We start from the raw sequence: 20,980 nt of genomic DNA, 5'->3' as shown, positions 1-20,980 counted from the left end.
TCTCTCTCTCTCTCTCTCTGCACCATCACCAGTGTGGCAGTGTAGTGTACACGATGCCGAATCCAAAGCCAACCCATCCCCAAGCGGCGGATGCACACCTCACCTCCAAGGCCCCCGTCCTCAAGCTGCTATTGCCAGCGTCCCACAACCGGCCATCGCCAGTGTCCAGCCATCAAGCGCCATTTGCCAACTCTGTCCATCTCCATCCACATCAGCCACAAGTTCCTGTTCAAGTCCCCCGAGCGACGTCAGCCAGCGCCCTCCATCCCTACCTCTCTTTGATTACATTTGTAATTCAATGTGCAAATTAGCTCGAGTTAAGCTGACTGATTGTTCCTAAATCCGGAACTAAAGTTTTTTCTGACACCTGAGCTGAAGTTGGTCCTGCTAACAGAAACTTCAACTTGTTACAGCAACAGTTTAGCTTATTGTACTTTCAAGTCACTACTGCTTTCATGTTCATGACATTTTCTGGTTCAAATGAACTGAAGTTCGCCCTGCTAACAGAAACTTCAATTTGTTACAACAGAAATTGTAACAATAGTTTATCTTATTATACTGTCAAGTTACTACTGTTTTTATGTTCATGACATTTTCTGGTTCAAATAGGTCAGGAGTGACTTGCATTTAATTACAAGTTGTGTGAGCCTACTTGCACTTGCAGTTGAGCGATGCCAATTCAATTGTTCTCGGGATAGATAAAAATCAGTTATTGTGTCATTTATAATCTCCTAACAAATGCTAAGATTGATTACCCACCAAAATTCTTAGCACGTACATACCTGCTGTGTATTCTATCAAGAGCTGAAGCCGGTAAATAAAATTTCTAGCATGTACGTACGTGATGTGTATGCTCTGAGGAACTGAGCCCACAGAAATGACGTCGGAAGAGTACATGTTCATGGGGAAGTTTGCGCAAGGACCTGGTACTGCTGGCTACACTGGTCATCAGCGCCACCTTCGTCAGGTGATCCTACACCGCTGATATGCCTTCTTCTACTGCAACACCACAGCATTCCTAGCGTTGCTGGGCTCACCGTGCTCCACTCCACCACGGTGCTCGACCTGCCAGCGATGTGACTGATACGGCACATCGGTCTGTAGGTGCTAATCCAATCGCTGATGAGAAGGTTCGTGGTGCACCACCGGCGAAGACCAAGGCATGGCGGACAAGCGACGAGGGCGAGGTCCGTCTCCCTGCCGCAGCCAGGTAACGATGGAGCATGGGGGCAATCGTGCGTCTAGGGCAAATATTTCTTGCCAGGTCTGCTATGGGCGGTTTTCATGGGTGGTGGGGCAGTTTTCAAACAGAAAACAGGGTGGGATAGGGAATTAAAACCTCTGTAGAGGGGGGCGGACGAAGGGAGAGAAGTAAAAGCCATCGAGTGAAACGCAGGAGGAGTGAAATACTGAATGCTATGTCTTTTTTAAGTAGTAAAGAGAACATATGATTACAGTAATTTGATGGGTAATTTGCTAATTAAAAATAGGGCTACTAGCAGGTTAATAACCAGAATGGTCCTTTGGGTAGTAAAATCATGATTTTACTATGTAAAGCAAGTTCAGGCATAATCGAATTGTTCAGGACAAACTTCCAACATTCAATAGATTTAACCACATATGGCAAAAACAAAAACACAATCTGAACACTGGAAAGAAATAGCAAGCTTGTTTACATGTGGGCCTTCAGTTTAAACCCAAAAACAGTTTTTTACCAAGTTCGGTTCGTGAAAAGGGGAAACCGGAATTTACATTCAAATTCTGGAAACTAAGAATTCAGTTAACTGTCAGTTTTGTTTGGTTTTCGATTAACACCAATTTGGATGTACATGCACAGGAGGCAAATTCAACCATTTTGACAGAGATTTAACAAAATTATGACAGCGTAACACCACAAACAGTAATGTTCAGCGTGACATAGTTTATCCATCCATGAGCATAAACATAAAGCTCCCCGACGTTGACAAACAGACTTCAACACTTCAGTCTTACAAAAAGTAGTGCAACAGCCAACAAACAAGCAGGTTCCTGCGGAGCACTGCAGCAGCAGGCGAAGGGCAGGAAACAACGCTCCTACTGCTAGCGTGTAACTAACATTACACATGCAGGCACCAGCACGTTTAAGTACTACTCCCTCCGTTCCTAAATATTTGTCTTTTTAGAGGTTTCAGATGGTGACTATATACGGAGGAAAATGAGTGAATCTACACTCTAAAATATGTCTACATACATCCGTATGTGGTGACCATTTGAAATATCTAGAAAGACAAATATTTAGGAACGGAGGGAGTAGAAAGATCGGGTATGCTGCTGTTCGGCTATGCGGGAAGTAAAGGCTGATGTGGGATTGGGAAAGCAGGTCTTGGGCAGTTGGGGCATTCAGATTTAGCATACGAATCAATGGATTATCCCTGCGTACAGGTTTATTCAGTTTTTTCGGTTAACAGAGGCTAAAAAACAAAATTACCTATATTAAAGGCCCACTTGAATGGCAGTATTCTGGCTCAGCCCGAGTAGGTCTAATTTCACTGGTTTTATTGGTGCACTGTATTTGACAAGCGTAACTTCATAAAGGTGAACATGTTTACGGGGTTGTCGAAGCGAGGACTAATTCGGTTGGTCAATACTGGAACCTAAATTTTCAACTCTCAATGGGGAAAAAATATGAATTCAATTTTAGTCCGGTGTTGAAGTCTGATTACATCTGACAAAGATATTGCACAGGCTCTAAAGAGGCTTCATGATGCACAATGTGAACAGTCACACCCCCAAACCACATATGCATCGAGGCGCAAGCTTTACGTTTACTCAGGAAAAGAAATTGGAGTGGCCAGTGATCCAGCCAGTAAAATTTGGCCATGGGAATACAATGTGGCTGGTTGGTGGTTACCATGCTAGATTTGTGTTTAGGACATTTGTGTGTTTTTTTCATGGTTCACAACAAATCTCATTACTTACAGCCTTCAGCACGGAAGTACTGAAAATACACATATCAACTTCATATTAAAGACAGTGAAACAAATATGAGCAAGAGTACAACTAACCTCTCTGATAGTATCGCTGAACCTTCTTCAAATATCTCTTCAACCATACCGACTGAAGAAAGCTGCTTAGTCAATTTATTGGGCTGGTCCTTTGCTTTTTTCCTAAAAATCAGGGACTTCAACTTATTCATCTTTTTCGGTGGAGATAGAGGGCGTATCGTTTGATCAGGTGGGATTATGTCAACAACGACACATGTCGTGTCATCTTTTAGGCCCCTTGTCTTGAGTGCCTCCTAAAGAATTATTTCACACATTTAATTGATCAGAAGAGCATGTCTGGTTATTAAAGAAAAATAATTTGTGACCATTAGAAGCATCACCAATGGTAACACAACACCTTGCAAACTATGAAGTCACGCTAAATGTTTTACCTTAACTACTTGCTTGGCAGCGAGTTCAGCAGGCAACCCTCTGCAACACTTTGCAGCTGCATCTGAAGACAATGCATCCCAAATGCCGTCTGAAGCAATAATAAGCCTCCCACCAGTATTTGACAACTATGGAAAATGAACAACACATCAAGCAGAAAGCATTCCCGGCTAGCAATGGCAGATAAGTATAGGCATGGCATTTTTACAGCAAGTTATGGGTTTATATATAAAGAATTATAATATTCTGAAGAGGAGAAGTTGGAGCAATTCATGACATGTCATAGAAGTACCTTCACTTGCTTGACATAAGGAACAGGTACGATAAATTCACCAACATCTATGTCTCCAATGGATCTGGATAGGCACAAACCTCCTGGCCAGCATCGCAGTGGACCAATCTAAAGACGAGCCAACACAAATTCTTAGCATGTTTGCTCATCATTCCAAAGTTAACCAATACGTATAGGATACAGATCTATCTTAAACAGCACCAAAAGCAAACATATTAAATGCCCTTCATTAACAGAAAGAGGTAGTAACTGAGAGCAAACCTCTGCTCCACCAACCACACTAAGCCTTCCAACTTCACCTCCACTCGCTGTGACACGCTCCCTCCTGCCACCATTTTATTCGATGGTTAGGTGAAGTGAAGATGAACAATTACTTGTACGTATTAGTGCTTGGGCATTAACAAAAAAAAGAATACAAGGCAATGATATTACTTGAAATTTCACAATGCAGGGCTAACATTGAAACCAAGATTGCAATTAATGAACTTTTTCACTCCCCACCCCTTCCATCACTGCACTCAGATAACCAGTCGAGTAAATGCTAATCTATTGATAGTATCTCCACATTTTTCTATGTTATCCCTACTCCGTGAGAATCGAAGAGGTGTCATGAACATTCAAAGGTTCAACGAGAATTTGCTGGACTTTCACATGAAACATTTTGAATCCCGCAGGACACAATAAAGTGTCAAGGAATCAAAGAGGCACCAACAAAAAATAGTCATCCAATACAGAATACATACAAGAAAGGAAAACACCCATCATGCTACTCCATTTTTACCAGTTTATATTTCTTTGCAGGGGGGGAATGTTTGCTGACTAGCAAAACCCTCCAAATAAAACAACATAGTAATGCACATTCTTGGTAAGCAGCTGGTACTCACTCCTCGACATTTTCTTCTAGTCGGTGATCAACTGTAAGCAAAGAAACAGCCCCACCCTGAGCATCCAAAATACAGCGAGAATCGCCAACTGAAGCAACAGTGATAGTCCAGCCATCGATTATCGCAAATGTGGCAGTTGTGCCCGAAGTTTGGCCTGGTACATGGCGGCAAAAGGAAATTTCATCAACATTCATCGTAACTTATGGTGCTGCAGCAAAACGCCAAATACAAGTGACAGAACCATGCCTTTGGTTTGGAATTCCTTGTCGGTCTTGACGAATCCCGCGACAAGTGCACGGGGCAGAGAATGCAACCACTCCTCCCGTGAAAGACCCTGTGGCATCGCGCTCAGGACATGGTTGAGCAGATTGTCCCTTGTATATATTGCAGCGGCATCGCCGTTATGCCCGTCAAGAACCTGCTGACAATGGAACATCCAATTATCGAATAGACTAGTCCACCCTCAACCAGAGCATTCTACTTTATAGCGCACACGTGTATGCGGCTATGGCTTACATATGATTTTCAAGCATAAACTGCCACCCCTAGGTCCTACCAAAAACAAGGCTGCAAATGACTACAACAAATCAGAATATATAGCTGAGCACATCAATTTACAAATCACCGACCTCAGATGGGAGAAGGCAAAATACAAGCAGCCGATGCACCTGCAGTAGCTTCAAACAGCGAACCAAAGCTCACTACCTAACTATTTAGCTACTCCCGGGCTCAAACCCCAGCTACGGATCAAGTGCACACGGTAGCGAAACCACGCGCGCGGCACAACCACCACCGCATCTAGAGACCGCACAGCAACCTTTCAGCAAGCACAAGGGCACGCGACTTACGGCGAAAACCGCGAAGGTGGGGGGATGCGAGGTGGTGGAAGAGGACGAGGAAGTAGAGGGGCGCGCGCAGTCGGTCCTGAGTAGGAAGAAGTCCTCCCCCTTCTTGGACTGCGCGGCGCACCCATACCGTAGCAGTGGCCGCCGCGTCTCCGCCTCCCCAACTTCCCCTCCTACTCCTCCATCCTCACGCGCGCAGATCCTGCTGCGAGTGACGGCGTGCCGCTCGGTGCGGGACTCCTCCTTTATGAGAGCCGCGAGCGGCACTAGCTCGCGGCCGCCTACGGCATGGTGGCGATGCTGTTCCGCCGCCGACGACGACGATGACATTCCCTTTCCTTTCGCCGATCGGATCGAGGCGGGACTGACAGTGCACGCGGAACGGTGGGGAAGCCGGGAGACGCGGTTTTGTTTTGTCCATTTTTATGCTATTTTTTTTAAATAATACATTTTTTTATTAATTTTCATAAATATTACCCTGGGTATTTAAAAAAATAATACACCATCGGCCCGCTGCAGGCCGACTAGGCCTAGTCGGCCCAGAGCAGGCCGATTGGATTCCAGTCGGCCTACGGCTGGCCGACTGGCCCCTGTCGGCCCACTGTGGGCTGACTGGAGCTAATTGGCCCTCTGTGGGCTAATTGTTTTTGCAAAAAAATAGGCATAAAAATATATGCTTAAAAAAATGTTAATCATGTAATTAAAAAATGTTAAACGTGTATAAAAAAATGTTTCTGATGTATAAAAAAATGTACAATATATATGCAAAAATGTTGACATAAAAAGTATGTTTTAAAAAGTGTTAATCATGTATTTAAAAATTGTTAAATATGTGTATAAAAAATGTTCCTGTTTATACAAAAAATATAGAATGTGTATGAAAAAAAGTTGACACCAAAAAATTATGTTGGTGAGTTGGTGAAAAAAAATAAATCAAGGTTGTGAAAAAAATATGATTGGTTGCTCTTTTTGTATGGAACTGGAACTTTTTTTTCAAACATATTTTTTTGGTGTCAACTTTTTTTCATACATATTTTATATTTTTTTTATAGATAAGGAACATTTTTTATACACACATTTAACAATTTTTAGTCATGTATTTGGAAAAATGTCAACTTTTCAAACATATTTTTCAAACATAATTTTTTGGTATCAACTTTTTTTCATACACATTCTATATTTTTTGTATAAATAAGGAACATTTTTTATACACACATTTAACAATTTTTAAATACATGCTTAACACTTTTCAAAACATATTTTTATGTCAACATTTTTGCATATATATTGTACATTTTTTGTATACATCAGGAACATTTTTTATACACGTTTAACATTTTTTAATTACATGATTAACATTTTTTTAAATATATATTTTTTATGCCAATTAGCTCCCGTCGGCCCACAGTGGGCCGACAGGACGCAATCAGCCCACAGTGGGCCGACAGGGGCCAGTCGGCCAGCTGTAGGCCGACTGGAATCCAATCGGCCTGCTGTGGGCCGACTAGGCCCAGTCGGCCTGCAGCGGGCCGATGGTGTATTATTTTTAAAAAAAAATTATCCAGCGTAATATTTATGAAAATTAATAAAAAAAAATGTATTATTTAAAAAAATTAGCCATTTTTATGGCTTCATGCTTGCAGCACCGGTGCGTTCAAAAAAACAGAAGTGCAGAATTTATTCATTCAAAATAACAGTTACATCGTTGATGACCATGAGGAATCGTACAATTTCATTTGAAGTCTCTCGCTATAAGATTTGTACAAAGTTGAGTCACTTATTTTAAAACTGAGTGGGTACTTATTATGATGCTCGAATTTACAAAAATAAAAAATACCTGTCGAACGTTCTTCATTCTTTACTATCAATGATTTTCATATTGTAGAGTTAATAACAAGGCGATTGCATCCCTTGTTTGTGCCAGAGAAAAATTGAATCTGAGAGCCAAAACTTCAACCATAAGAACATTTGCACACCGGTTAATCTTTACATTCCCAAACAATGAATTTGCCTTTATCGTCCCGCAAGACCATCCCAATTGTGCCCTAAGAGGATCCTGATCAAAAGATGCATCACATTTAATTTGATAAAAACCAAATATGGCATACTTCAACCCCCTTTCTTCATGGACACGTTTGGACAAGAAGCGGTAACAAAATTATTCATAATAGCATGAATCCCCATAGAAATCTGATGGGCATTCTGATAGAGGCTGTTGACGCTCGAAAATGGCATGATCGCAAAGAGTGATTTGAGGTTGTAGCAAGATGAGGTCAAATATATGATTTCATGTCACCATTGGATGACTCTCTTCAACCCGATCGAAATAGATATAGAGATGATCCAAAGCGGAGCTTGGATGAAAAAGTTATGACAATCTTAGAGATGCATGTATTAACATAAGTCTAAAGAATGGCATGCAATCTAATTAAGATGACCTCTGATGGAAAAAGTTACAACTGCAAAGTTCTTCGTCTCGTCCCCATCTAAGGTCGTACGCAAAAGTTACAGGCAAAACCGCGTATTGCAGCAATGTTTGGCCGGATCATATGGGTCGGGGTCCGGATCAGCCGGGAAATCAAAGCACCAAAAACAAACATAAGGTTTATGATGAAGCCGGATGATCTGGGTCTAGTCCCTGATGATCTGGGTGGAGGCCAGACGATCTGGGTAGAAGTCCGGACGTCCGGACAGCTTTTTCTGCTATAGACTTTAAAAAACGACCCGAAACACCCTCAAGATGGCCTCAGATCGATAAGTGTTCAACATGAAAGTTGTGCGCCTCATCGAGACGGTTGGTTCTAATATAAAAATCGTCCAAATCCAAGTTCATATGTGGATTCTAGAGCCAAAACAATGAGCTGCTGTCAGAAAACTGGGCTAGGCTGGATCATCCGGGCCTAGAGCCGGACATCCGAGCCGGAGGTCATGAGAAGTCCGAGTTTGGTTAGATTTTGATGATTTAAACGGCAAGGCAAGTCCTTTTCTTGTACGGGAAGTCCATCCGTCTCTTATATAGATAAGAGGTGATGGCCGATTGAACAACAGACAATAGCAAAACACATCTACTTTTTACCCTAGTTTGACTCGGATTCTGCTGCACCTTTGGACTTGTTGTTTGACTCGGATTCTGCTACAGTGTTTGATTGTTTTGTCGATATCTCAACGCTCCGGACGAATTTAAAGGTGAATCCAATTGGGCTAGAAGGAGCACGAAATCTAGAACCCAACAAAAAAAGAATCACCCAATTCGGAGTCCGTATGAAAAAGTTGTTAGCGTTTTGAGTCAAGTATGTCTGTGCAGTCCGAATCTGAATCCAGAACGTGAGAGACTTGGACTCTATCTTCTCTTGGCCCAAAAGTGACGTGAGAGAACTTTTTGAACAGCACTTAAACATCTGTTTCTCCCTTATTTTCATATGTGAATTGTACAAATATCCCATACACCTGCAATTAGACAAAACACAAAAGTGTGTGAAGTATTTTTGTTCTGGATAACATAAATAGATTATTGAATAGTTTGCACTAGAAATCACCTGACAAATATGCATGTATGCAATATTTTTGGTCATATCCAAGGTAGTCATGTCCTCATCATCCTTCCCTTTTTGAAAACAAAGTCGTCCTCGGCGTTGCTTAATCTGAAATGTGGCTAACAAAAGAGACAAGGTATACATGTTGTATATGTATATGTCATCCATTTTTACTTCCCTTGATTTTTGCACATATGACACATGTATACATGATTAACTTTCATATATCATAAAATATAAAGGCAAAATATTATCATAAGTAGAAGGCATGAAAATATTGCAACTCAGTTTGCACATATAAGTGAAGCTCTTATTCCTATCAAAAGATTGACAATATTCATCATTAAACCATCCCAATATTGGTGAATAAACCTTACTTGCATCAAATTTACATGCTACAACATTCTTAAATAAGCAAACATGCAGTAAGTCATTGGACACAGAATCATCACCAAGATTAGAGGTCATATCAAAATGATTAAACATTGGTTCTTTTGCATCAATAGTTAATTCAATGGGTGCACCCAAAATTGTTGGTATTTCAGTTGTTTGATCACATGATGCATTCATGATAGTAATATGATTCTCTAAAATAGGTGGCGTGCTCAAATCAACAGGTAACTCAACACATGATGTATTTAAGTTAATTAGTGATGCATTATTCTCATGTGAAGTTATATCATCAATACCTTTACTATTATCTTGTCGCAAAGACGTAGTTGATGTCGGTATGGACAATGACAATGTACCATACACTTGAGATGATGTCGCACTCACACTCTGAGGTGTGGCTGCTCTAGTAGGTGCAACAGTGGAGGAATCAACCGATGGTAGTGAGCATGAATTGGAATAATAGTTGTTGTAGTCACCCAATGCATCCTCCTGTAACTGTCTCTCAAAGGTACAAGCACGAACATACATACCAGTAATGCAACGAGGAATATACCTAAATCTTGTCTGAATATCATGGTTCAAACCACCAAAAAATCTATTCATTGTATCATCCTCAGATTCTTCTATGTCACAATGATGCATATAAGATTTGAACTCTTGGTAGTAAGCATGAACAGTGTTATTGCCTTGTTTAAATTGTTCAAATTTATGAAGCAATTCACGACGATAGTAAGAAGGGAAAAATTGTTGTCTCATTACATGTTTCAAATCTTTCCAAGTTGTGGGTTGGTTATCAATGTTTTTCTTACAACGCACACTCCACCAAACAGAAGCAAAGCCAGTAAATGCTCTAGTGGCAGCTCGTACTCGCTCAAGTTCAGAAAAGTCATGGTTACTAAAAACTTGTTCTACTTCAAACTCCCAAGCTAGATAAATAGCAGGATTAAATCTACCCTCAAATGACGGTAAAGAGATAACCTGACCATGTGCTTGTGTGTGTTGTCCCAACTCTCGTGATGGTGAAGATGTGTCCGTCGTCCAAGAACTTCTATCTCCAGAAACCTGTCATGATTAGTAGAAACAAGAAACAAAATTCGAGAATAATGTTCCTATGAACTACTAGGATGTGGTTGTAACGTGCTCACAGTAAAGCAAATATCAATATCTTACAAGTTCTTACCATGCGACAGGTGGTAACAGGCAACCAGCGGTGTCAAATAACTCCGAAGATTGTGTAAAGCGATTGCCAGGGGAACGTACGTATACACGGTGTAGAAATATGTGGAGCTAGGTTGGCTATATATGGTAGCAAAAGATTAGCAAGAATCAATTCAAAGATGCAATGTTAAATAAACGCTCAACGACGGTACTGTGCTGGTCCTAGGCTAGACCGGACTAGAGACGCGAGCCTAGAACACTAATGAGGTCACGACATAGCACAACTAGCATCAATGAAGGATAAGTAGCTCTGGACAGCAAGATATAAGTGAAGATCACAACGGTAGTAAAGATAATGATGAATAACAACTGCCAAGCAGGATATATAACAACTCTCTCTCCAACTTTCCTCTTGAAAAGTTTGCTACTAACTCAAGCTTTCCAATGCAAAAAGAATCACTCAATTCTGAATTGATATGAGGAGTCAAAGAATTGTAAAACTGGCCTGAAAAACTGGAACAAACTATATGCACGAACTTCGGAGGGCAAAAAGACCTATTTAGAAGCTGTTTTTGAGACGCCAAATATTGAACTAGCTTTTGCAACTATTCAGATGCGTCTAGTCGCTAGCTTTAATTTGATTACTTGTGGTGCCAAAACGGAGTTCGTATGAGGAAGTTATGCCTTTTTTACTGAACAGTGCACAAAACAGATTCCAGTCCGAATTCAACTACGAGATTGAGTCTAGATAGATTCGATTTTTTTTCTCTTCTCTCTTTTTTTTATCACATTTTTTTTCTTTTTCTTTTTTTTCTTTTTTTTCTCCCTCTTTTCAAGACAAACTAGATAAGATGCAGATTGGATCAGGCGAAGATGTGAATGACCTCAACTATGATTATGACAACGAACAGTGCGTAACACATGGTGAAAATTGATGGATGGGATGGTGGACAGCGGAAGGGATAATGATGCAGCGGCGGCGTGACTAATGTGAACAGAACTCGAAACTCTAAAGGAACTAGACACTAAGACCAGCAACTCGACACGGCGATGCAACCGATAATTCAATAATGCAAACAATGAAAAGAAAAATGCAAAGGCTCAGACTGGCTTGGACAAAGGATGAATAGATCTAACTTTTTTTGTGGCTTTTTCTTGGACAATAGGTAAGAAAATAAATCTAATCTAGGGAAAACTGGAAATTCTCACCGAGCAACCTGAAAACTGATACCACTTGATAGAGGCGGAGGTGTCCCGATCTTTCGATGAGATGATAACTATCGATTTGGTGGAGACGACTTTCACGATCCGACAACGAACGTGCGAGGACGTCGCGCCTTAGCAATCGCTAAACCAATCTCTTGAGGTTATTGACCACGCCGGAGCACGATCAACCTGACCACGAAGGTCTATTCCTGCAAGCAATCAAAGAACAAGCAAGAATATGATAAAAGCAATCTGAATATTGTGAATATGTATGAAGTATTGATAAAGGTGGGGATCCGTAAGCGGTCTTGGTCTGGTCGTTGGACACAAACGAAGTACACGAAGTTGCAATGGCTAACTTTTAACTAAACAAATCCGAAGGGAAAAGCTACTAGATGGATCTACTTATATAGGAGCAAGGGGTGGCGGCCTAGGAGGTAGGAGGACCTCCCAAGGCAGACTAAAACTAACCCTAGGTCGTACAAGGCCAATGGGTCCAAGTGGAGGTGATGCAACACCTTTGGACTTGTTGTTTGACTCGGATTCTGCTGCAGCGTCTGATTGTTTCATCGATATCTCAACGCTCCGAACGAATTTGAAGGTGAGTCCCATTGGGCTAGAAAGAGCACAAAATCTAGAATCCAACAAAAAAATAATCACCCAATTCGGAGTCCGTATGAAAAAGTTGTTGGCGTTTTGAGTCAGGTATGTCTGTGCAGTCCGAATCTGAATCCAGAACATGAGAGACTTGGACTCTATCTTCTCTTGGCCCAAAAGTGACGTGAGAGAACTTTTTGAACAGCACTTAAATATCTCTTTCTCCCTTATCTTCATATGTGAATTGTACAAATATCCCATACACCTGCAATTAGACAAAACACAAAAGTGTGTGAAGTATTTTTGTTCTGGATAACATAAATAGATTATTGAATAGTTTGCACTAGAAATCACCTGACAAATATGCATGTATGCAATATTTTTGGTCGTATCCAAGGTAGTCATGTCCTCATTAATTGCGTGACTGGTCAGTATAGGCTCCTCGGCAGTCCCGTCAACTGCCATCTGGTCGACAACAACAGGTGATGGCGGAGGACGTGGACGGTACTGGCCCCCCCCCGGCCGCCCCGACCACCACGATGGCTTCGGAAACCTCCTCGCTGCCGAAGACCCGGATCAGAAGGCCCCTCAATGAAGCCGCCTGAAGGACCCAAGAATGGCCTCTCAACTGACCCATCGCTTTGCCAAGCATAACCACGACCGCCACCCGTGGACGAAGAGCCACGGTGCTGGCCAGTCCCATAGGCATCGTAGCCGTCATCCCCCCATCGACCTCGGGGAGCAGCCACAGTACCGCTGGACTGCGACGGCGCAGGCGAGCGAGCAACGACATGGGGAGGAGGGGGCGGTGGCCTTGGTGGTGCAGCTCCCCGGCCAGCAGCTACCACCGCAGTATGCCCTAGACAACCGGTCGAGGGCCGTAGCCCGGTCCCCATCGCCTGCCCGACGGCACAGTCGGAGCCGGTGGCCTCCCCACGGCAACCCCGCCAGCCGATAGCGCCGCAGCCTGGCCCCCTGACCCGCGCCCCACGGCGTCCTTGGGTGGCTTCACAGCCGTACGGCCGATAGCCGCAGCCGGCGCCGGTAGAACGCCCCTGTCACTCCCTTGGCCCGGCGGCGGTGCACCCCGGCCATTGCCTTGGTCCGGCGGCGGCGCGTCCCGGCCATTGCCTTGGCCCGGCAATGGCGCACCCCGGCCATTGCCCTGGCCCGGCAGCGGCGCGCCCCGGCCATTGCCTTGGCCCGGCGGCGGCGCCCCGGAGGCCCGAGAAGCCCTGCTGGGTGGGATCGGTCGCTTCCCAGGTGGAGGAGAACCACCTGACCCCGCCATCACACCAAGGGGAGGGATGCGGCGAGCCCGGCCAGGTCCGGCGGAGCATAGGCGCGGCACGCGACACCGCGAAACCCTAATGCGCGGTGGAGGAGTAGGCGATGATGAAGACGACGTGCATGCGCCCCTCCTCTCGGTAGCGTTTGGAGCCTCGTTTGGCTGGGCCTCATACCCACCAGACACCGGCCAAAACGTACCCACCAGCCCAACATGCATCGGCACAACTCGGCCCAGGAGCTGATTCAAACGCTCCTGGCGAGCGGCATGGATCGGGATCGCCGTGGCCGCCGGCAACGAAGCCGCGGCCACCTCCGGCGTCGATCGAGGCCCTGCCCGGCGAGCATTCTTTCTCCTAGTCACCTTAGTCCATGATACCAGTCGTATCATATCAAATAACGTTAAGTTCGGTAGACATACCTTAGGTAGGGGACCCTTCCATGGCCGGATCACCGGCGCCTCCGTTCTCCGGTGAACCACCCGACGCAACTTCTCCTTGGTCTCCCCCGCATGAAGCCTGACCCGAGCCGGATCATCAATGGGCAAGATGTTATTGACCATAGAAGCGACCTCATCTTCATCGTACTCTGCACACAAAAACTCACACATCAAATCGGAAGGGGTCGGTGAAGGTGGAGAAGGTTGCGCCGCTTCGGACTCCTCATCCTTGTCTTCATCGTCGGCGTCAGCGAGTGCCCAAAACCGGCCCCCACCCGCCTTTGATCTCGAGAGGGGTCAGGCGACGGCCCCGCGTGTATCACGACGGTCGCGCCCCTAGTCTCCCCCCGCCGTCAGACTCCGAGGACGAGTCAAGAAGCTCGAATGGGCTTGCCACATCCGCAACCATCCGCATATGATGCTCCACAACCATCTACTTTGGACGGCATCAGAACACGAAGCCGTCGCAAAACCCATCAACTTTTTACCAAACTACTTTTTACCAAACTACTTACCCTTCAACGATCCGTGGGTAACCCTACTTTTTACCAAACTAGGGTAAAACTACTTTTTACCAAACTACTTTTCACCAAACTACTTGCCCATCAACTTTTTACCAAACGACCGACGATGGGTAAAAAGTAGTTTGGTTAGATTTTGATGTTTTGGACGGCAAGGCAAGTCCTTTTCTTGTACGGGAAGTCCATCCGCCTCTTATATAGATAAGAGGTGACGGCCGATTGAACAACACACAATCGCAAAACCCATCTACTTTTTACCCTAGTTTTACATCCCTCCCTTGTTCTTTCTCTCTCGTTCTTCATTCGTTCTTCGTGTTGAAGGGCAGCGATCCTCGAGGCTCTAGGGGCGGGCGAACCGACCTAGGGCAGCCCATTGCCGCTGCACGTCCAGACGGGGTCCCTCCCGGGCGTGTGGGGTTTCGGGTGCTCAAAAGCGCTCGCCGGATTGCTTGCGTACCGCGCTTCCGGAGGGTCTCCTTCGGCATGAGCTGCGGTGCATCACCCTCGGTGTTGGAGGTACACGATGACGTGTTCGTGTGTGAACACACTTTTTGGCGACTCTGCTGGGGACGAAGCTTTGAACGGTCTCCGGCCTGTTCTTGCTACGAAGAGATCGTCATCTAGGGTTTGCAATCTACAAAGGTAATATGAATACCCAATTCACATATGTAGATGCAAATAATGCATATGTTGTTGCTAGATCATCTAATGAGCATAATGTATCGGCTAGCCCTAGCTTTATCAGTCATGCATCTAATTATGTGAAAGACCCGATGCAACAAAATATTCATGCTTCTACCTCATATAATTTTAGCAACATGCAACATATGTATTCCAACTCCCATGCATCGGCAACCCTAGAAATCCATATGTCGTTGAACAACATGATGAGTTTGGTTAACAAGTTGAAACACCTCACATGGGAACTTCCGATAGTATGCAACAAAGTGGTTCACCTTTTTATTCATCGGCAACTAACTTGCAATATGTTAATCCAAACATGCCTATGGATAGGGGAATTGGCCATGCTACTACTAGTTATCCGTCCAATTACCCTCAACCATCATATGCTATACCTCATGCTACTAATGTTTTCGCACCATATGAAACTATAGGTATTCATAATTTGGCTTCGAACCTTCACACTAATAGCTGAATAAGTGAAAATTCTATAGAATCACATGTGTCTTCACCTAGTATCGTAGCATACAATGTTTCCCCCGCACAATTACAGAATTTCAGCGACATCTCGTTACCGAAAGAGTCTAAAAGTGTCGGGGGCAACTCTATCCAGATTGGTTCATTAAGAAAAATCTTACGCCGTTTTGGGACAAATGCAATGTTGTTCTACATGAATTAATAAAAGAGGGAAAGCCTATTACTTCTGGTGCAATCCAAGCTAGATTATGTCAAAAAGAGAAAGCATTGGGTGTGGATAGAATTATAAAAAAAGTGGTGATTCGGATAACAAAGTTAATTCGGCTATTGAAAAGACCGAATCACATATTACGTATGCCGAATCTGTTCTAGAAAAATAGGACGACAAGGTGTTGGGGAGCTATTAAAAAAAGGAACAACATATCGTTCAAGTAAAGCAACCATCATGCTCTCCCAACGTGTTTGAAAAGGTATGTCTAGCAAGTGATTTACCTATCTTCCGATTTGGTCGCAACTTTATTGTTGATGCTTCTATAAGAAAAATTCTCATAAGTAATTTTGAAAGACCAATGAAGAAGGGAAATTTACTTGTTAGCAATAAAACTATTATAGAGCATATCGGTTAACCTATTGTGCAATTTATAAAGATCGATAGTGACTTATTATTGCAGCTAAAGTTTTCCTCACTGCTTTATCAAAATTTCATATCTAATTGGGTAGCTTTGCTTGCATCATACTTGGCTTACGCATGGTCTCAACTGAGACATGTATGTTCTAACTACTTTGATTTTAGAAATTTAAAGCAAAGGTTAAAATCTTTTGAGAAAACCGATGCTAGTATAGTTTCTTATTTAAGGACATCGGAAAAAGAATGCGAAAGAGAATTCATAGCCGAATGGAAAGATGCCAAATCTGAACCATTCGTTTGCTTAACTCTAAAGCCATTCTCATAACAAGATCGACTAGAAAACAAAAGGTATACCTTCGATTCAAACATGTGTGATCAAATCTTTGATTATTTGTTGAAAAATAATTACATTAGAATTCTTGATCACCATGCCAAGCCATCTATCCAAGGATGAATGTATTGTAAGTTGCATGATTTGTTCAAGCATAGCTTTGAGGATTGCAACATGTTTCGTCAAATAGTTAAATCAGCCATTGATAAAGGACGATTGAAATTTGTTGGAACACCAAGAGATGACCATTCTATTTCGATTGGTCCTGATGATAAAAGGTTTTTGCATCAGCTGCTTCAAGTCGATCTATTTAAAGAGAAGGTAAAAACTACAGGTAATGGGATCGAGTTTTCAAGTAATCAAGTTGTTGAAGAGCACAATGAACATAATCTTGAGGGCGAGAATTCTATCGAAGCTACAATGAAGATGCCAAGGACTGGGGGCAACAAGAAAATCCAAAGATTGGTGCAAGCACAACCAAAGAAAGCAAAGGCCGAGGTAAGCACAAAGGTAAAAAGCCGAAAGTCACTTTCGCGCAACTATTAAAAAATATCAGAAGATAAGTGAGGAGAACAGTTTTTATCGGCCAAGTAATTCAAGAGCAGCAAGACCAACCCCTAAGCGCAAACCCGAGGATCGATATTGGCAAAATGAGAATTCTAATGCAGTATATTCGTATTCATATTTTGTGCCGCCAATGCCAATGCCATGGGTACCTTCCTATGATTATGTAAATCCATATCCATCATGAAACAGGTATGATACACAGGTGCATTCTTCATCTCATTTTAGACCATCTCACAAATATTATGCAGCTCCAAAAAAATCAACATTTCAACAAGCACATGTCAAAGACCATTTCAATCATAAGGAATCTGTTCGGAGCTCAAGGAACAAGAAAGAGGTGGTCAAGCAAGTTTACCATGTTAAAAAAGATGGTCGTAAGAAGGCTACTTTAGATTCGATCTTAAATGAAAAAGAGCCAATTAAAGTGTTGACATGGGCCACTAAAGGAAATGAGAAAATTCAATCAAGTGCCAAATCTGAAGAGAAGAAGTTGAGAGTGCACAAGGTAAAACAGAGATTGTCATTGCTTCAAGCAAAATCGCAGCCAGGGTGCTCACTCGGCTTATCATATTGGCAAAAGAAGAAATTACAAAAACTCAGTGCACAAGAACTTGAGGAAAAGATGAACATGGCATGGGTTCCCAAAGAAAGTACTAAAAACAAGAATAATATGCAAGCTTCCATTGCAATAAGTGCGGCAAAGCTGAAGAAAGAGAAGAGTGCAAGCTTCGAACAACCAAGCCGAAGGTTTGCGCATCAGAATCTTCGATTCAAACAACATCCATATTCTTCAACTATGTCATTAATGTCTATGCCATGGAATTCATCCTCAGATATGACTGGTTACCCTTAGTGGACTTATTTTAATCCATGGACACAATATAACTTCTTACATCATGCAAGGGTTTTACCTCATCGCCATACATTCGATTAACTTCACTTTTGTTGCTAATCTAAATGGCCGATATATACTTATCGTCCTAAGCACGTACAAAATGGCTGATGGAGTGTTGACATCGCGCTTAGAACAAATTTCGTATAAGTTATTTTTCAGCATCCAAGTTTTGCCGAAAAACAGGGGGGCATGTGTTGACACTCGAAAATGGCATGATCGCAAAGAGTGACTTGAGGTTGTAGTAAGATGTGGTCAAATATATGATTTCATGTCACCATTGGATGACTCTCTTCAACCCGATCGAAATAGATATATAGATGATCCAAAACGGAGCTTGGATGAAAAAGTTATGACAATCTTAGAGATGCATGTATTAACAGCAGACTAAAGAATGGCATGAAACCTAATTAATATGACCTCTGATGGAAAAGGTTACAACTGCATAGTTCTTCGTCTCGTCGAAAAGGATGATTTTGATATAAAAATTGTCCCCATCCGAGGTCGTATGCAAAAGTTACAGGCAAAACCGCGTGCTGCAGCAATGATTGGCCGGATCATCCCGGACACCGAAGCACCGAAAACAAGAGAAGGTTTATGATGAAACCGTCCGGACAGCTTTTTCTGCTACAGACTTTAGAAAACGACCCGAAACACCCTCAAGATGGCCTCAGATCAAAAAGTGTTCAACATGAAAGTTGTGCGTCTTGTCGAGACGGTTGATTTTTGTATAAAATTCATCCAAATCGAAGGTCGTATGTGGATTCTAGAACTAAAACAGTGAGCTGCTATCAAAAAACTGGGCTAGACCGGATCATCCGGGCTTAGAGCCGGACATCCGGGCCGAAAGTCGTGAGAAGTCCGAGTTTGGTTAGATTTTGATGATTTGGACGGCAAGGCAAGTCCTTTTGTTGTACGGGAAGTCCATCCACCTCTTATATAGATAAGAGGTGACGGCCGATTGAACAACACACAATCGCAAAACCCATCTAAATTTTACCCTAGTTTTACATCCCTCCCTTGTTCTTTCTCTCTCGTTCTTCGTTCGTTCTTCGTGTTGAAGGGCAGCAATCATCGAGGCTCTAGGGGCGGGCGAACCGACCTAGGGCAGCCCATTGCTGCCGCACGCCCAGACGGGGTCCCTCCCGGGCGCGTGGAGTTTCGGGTGCTCAAAAGCGCTTGCCGGATTGCTTGCGTACCGCGCTTCCAGACGGGTCTCCTTTGGCGTGAGCTGCGGTGCATCACCCTCGGAGTTGGAGGTACACGGTGACGTGTTCATGTGCGAACAGAGGAAAAGGTGTCTCGTCTTTTGATGAGATGGTGGCTATAGTTTTTGGTGGAGTAGACTTTGACGATCCGACTACGAACGTGCAAGGATGTCGCGCATTAGAAATCGCTAAACCAACTCCGAGTGGTTATTGACCACGCCGGAGCATGATCAACCTGACCAAGAAGGTCTATTTCCTGCAAGCAAACAAAGAACGAGAAAGAAATTGAAATTGCAATCTCGATATTGCGAATAAAAGAGAAAAGCTTTATTGATCAAGTGGGGTTCTGTGACGTCTTGGTCTGGTCGTTGAACACAAACGAAGTACGTGAAGTTGAAGCTATGACGAACTTTTAATCTAAACAAAATTCAGAGTCTAAATGATGCCCTAATGGTTATATATATGGAGGAAGAGGGGGGAATTTCGTGGCCCCTTGGTGGAGGGGTCCGAAACCAACCCTAACTTTGTTTCCCCCACACATATGGACTCTAAAAACATCTTACACTTTAGTATTTCAAAATTACATGGGTTTGGCCCAAAAATAAGGTGACGCGGCACCTAAAATAAGTTATGGATGAAATCTATGAAGGGGCATCTTGTATATTTCGTCCATGTCCTTGTAGGTCATCAAGAAGGCTTCATAGTGCTCAAATATGCACTAGTAATGCCATTCTAGATCCCTTCGCACACGCATTCATCTCCATGCTTGATCCTACTCTAGTGTTCATCCCTCTTGTCCATGCTACGCCCTTCGTTAGTAATCAACACAAATTTATCCAATTTAGGCAGCATCATATTCTCATGAACATTAGAATTGTTACCAAGAAACGAAAGTACCTGGTAATTTAATTGGCGTGCGCGAGGTCTAGTAATTGGTCCAGTATGTATAGCAGCAGGGGCTGTGGGTGTAAGCATGGTATTGATGTTCTCATCACATTCTGAACTATCTCCTCATGGATTAGTTTAGGCCTTTCCCACCACAAATACCATACATTAATGATAACCATTTTCGGGCATTTTAAAATCCCAAAATAGATAAATCCTGACATGGCAAATGAACTAAGAATTTCATAACCGCCTCACTGGCACGGTCAACATCACGTGCTCGATTAATAATTCCATCCATCCCAATCCCCCCTCCAAACATGCTTTGCTTTATTGCATAGAAATAACACGTTTTTTGTATCTTCTACCCCAAAAAACAATAATGACATTTGTGGTAGATCTTTCATATGTCTATTAGTAAACGTAACACGACACGGGAGGGTGTCATGCAATGTGCGACAAATAAAAAATTAAACCTTTGTCGGACATGAAAGCTACTAAATCTTGCACCAGATAGGATTAGTCGCGGTTTGTCCCATGTTGTTAGTGTGTCGTAGTTTGCTTCCATGGTCATGATCCTGTTCACACGGTAGGTTGATTGAACCAAAAACATATCATAAAACTTTAAGCAATAAAATCTTGCATGTCATGTTGGGAAAGAGGGATAGCCATGACTCGCTTTGCATTAATAGCCTATAAAGTTTTTCTAATTAGATTTTTATCTCAGTTGTTAGAAATTGGAT

At 43.0% G+C, this 20,980-nt stretch overlaps 1 protein-coding gene across 4 annotated transcripts in view; it reads right to left on the bottom strand.

Annotated features, from left to right (window-relative positions):
* LOC119275992 (probable protein phosphatase 2C 3) overlaps positions 1-5,826 on the bottom strand; it is a 10,185-nt gene extending 4,359 nt beyond the window's left edge. For 3 of the 4 annotated variants that reach the window (XM_037556928.1, XM_037556931.1, XM_037556929.1), the window contains exons 1-7: positions 5,438-5,826; positions 4,836-5,007; positions 4,590-4,743; positions 3,967-4,030; positions 3,706-3,813; positions 3,416-3,541; positions 3,045-3,277 (exon numbers count right to left, since the gene is read on the bottom strand). In XM_037556928.1, coding sequence (XP_037412825.1) covers positions 3,045-3,277; positions 3,416-3,541; positions 3,706-3,813; positions 3,967-4,030; positions 4,590-4,743; positions 4,836-5,007; positions 5,438-5,764 — 1,184 coding nt within the window. In that variant the 5' untranslated portion in view covers positions 5,765-5,826. Of the gene's footprint in view, positions 1-27; positions 226-3,044; positions 3,278-3,415; positions 3,542-3,705; positions 3,814-3,966; positions 4,031-4,589; positions 4,744-4,835; positions 5,008-5,437 lie in introns of those variants that run through there. The other variant, XM_037556930.1, reaches the window with a different exon arrangement.
* Positions 5,827-20,980: the final 15,154 nt, after the last annotated feature.

The sequence above is a fragment of the Triticum dicoccoides genome, chromosome 3B (genome assembly GCF_002162155.2).
Source record: "Triticum dicoccoides isolate Atlit2015 ecotype Zavitan chromosome 3B, WEW_v2.0, whole genome shotgun sequence".
Taxonomy (NCBI): domain Eukaryota; kingdom Viridiplantae; phylum Streptophyta; class Magnoliopsida; order Poales; family Poaceae; genus Triticum; species Triticum dicoccoides.
Note: the sequence above shows the minus strand (reverse complement) of the source record. Positions and strands in the feature narration are given on the sequence as shown.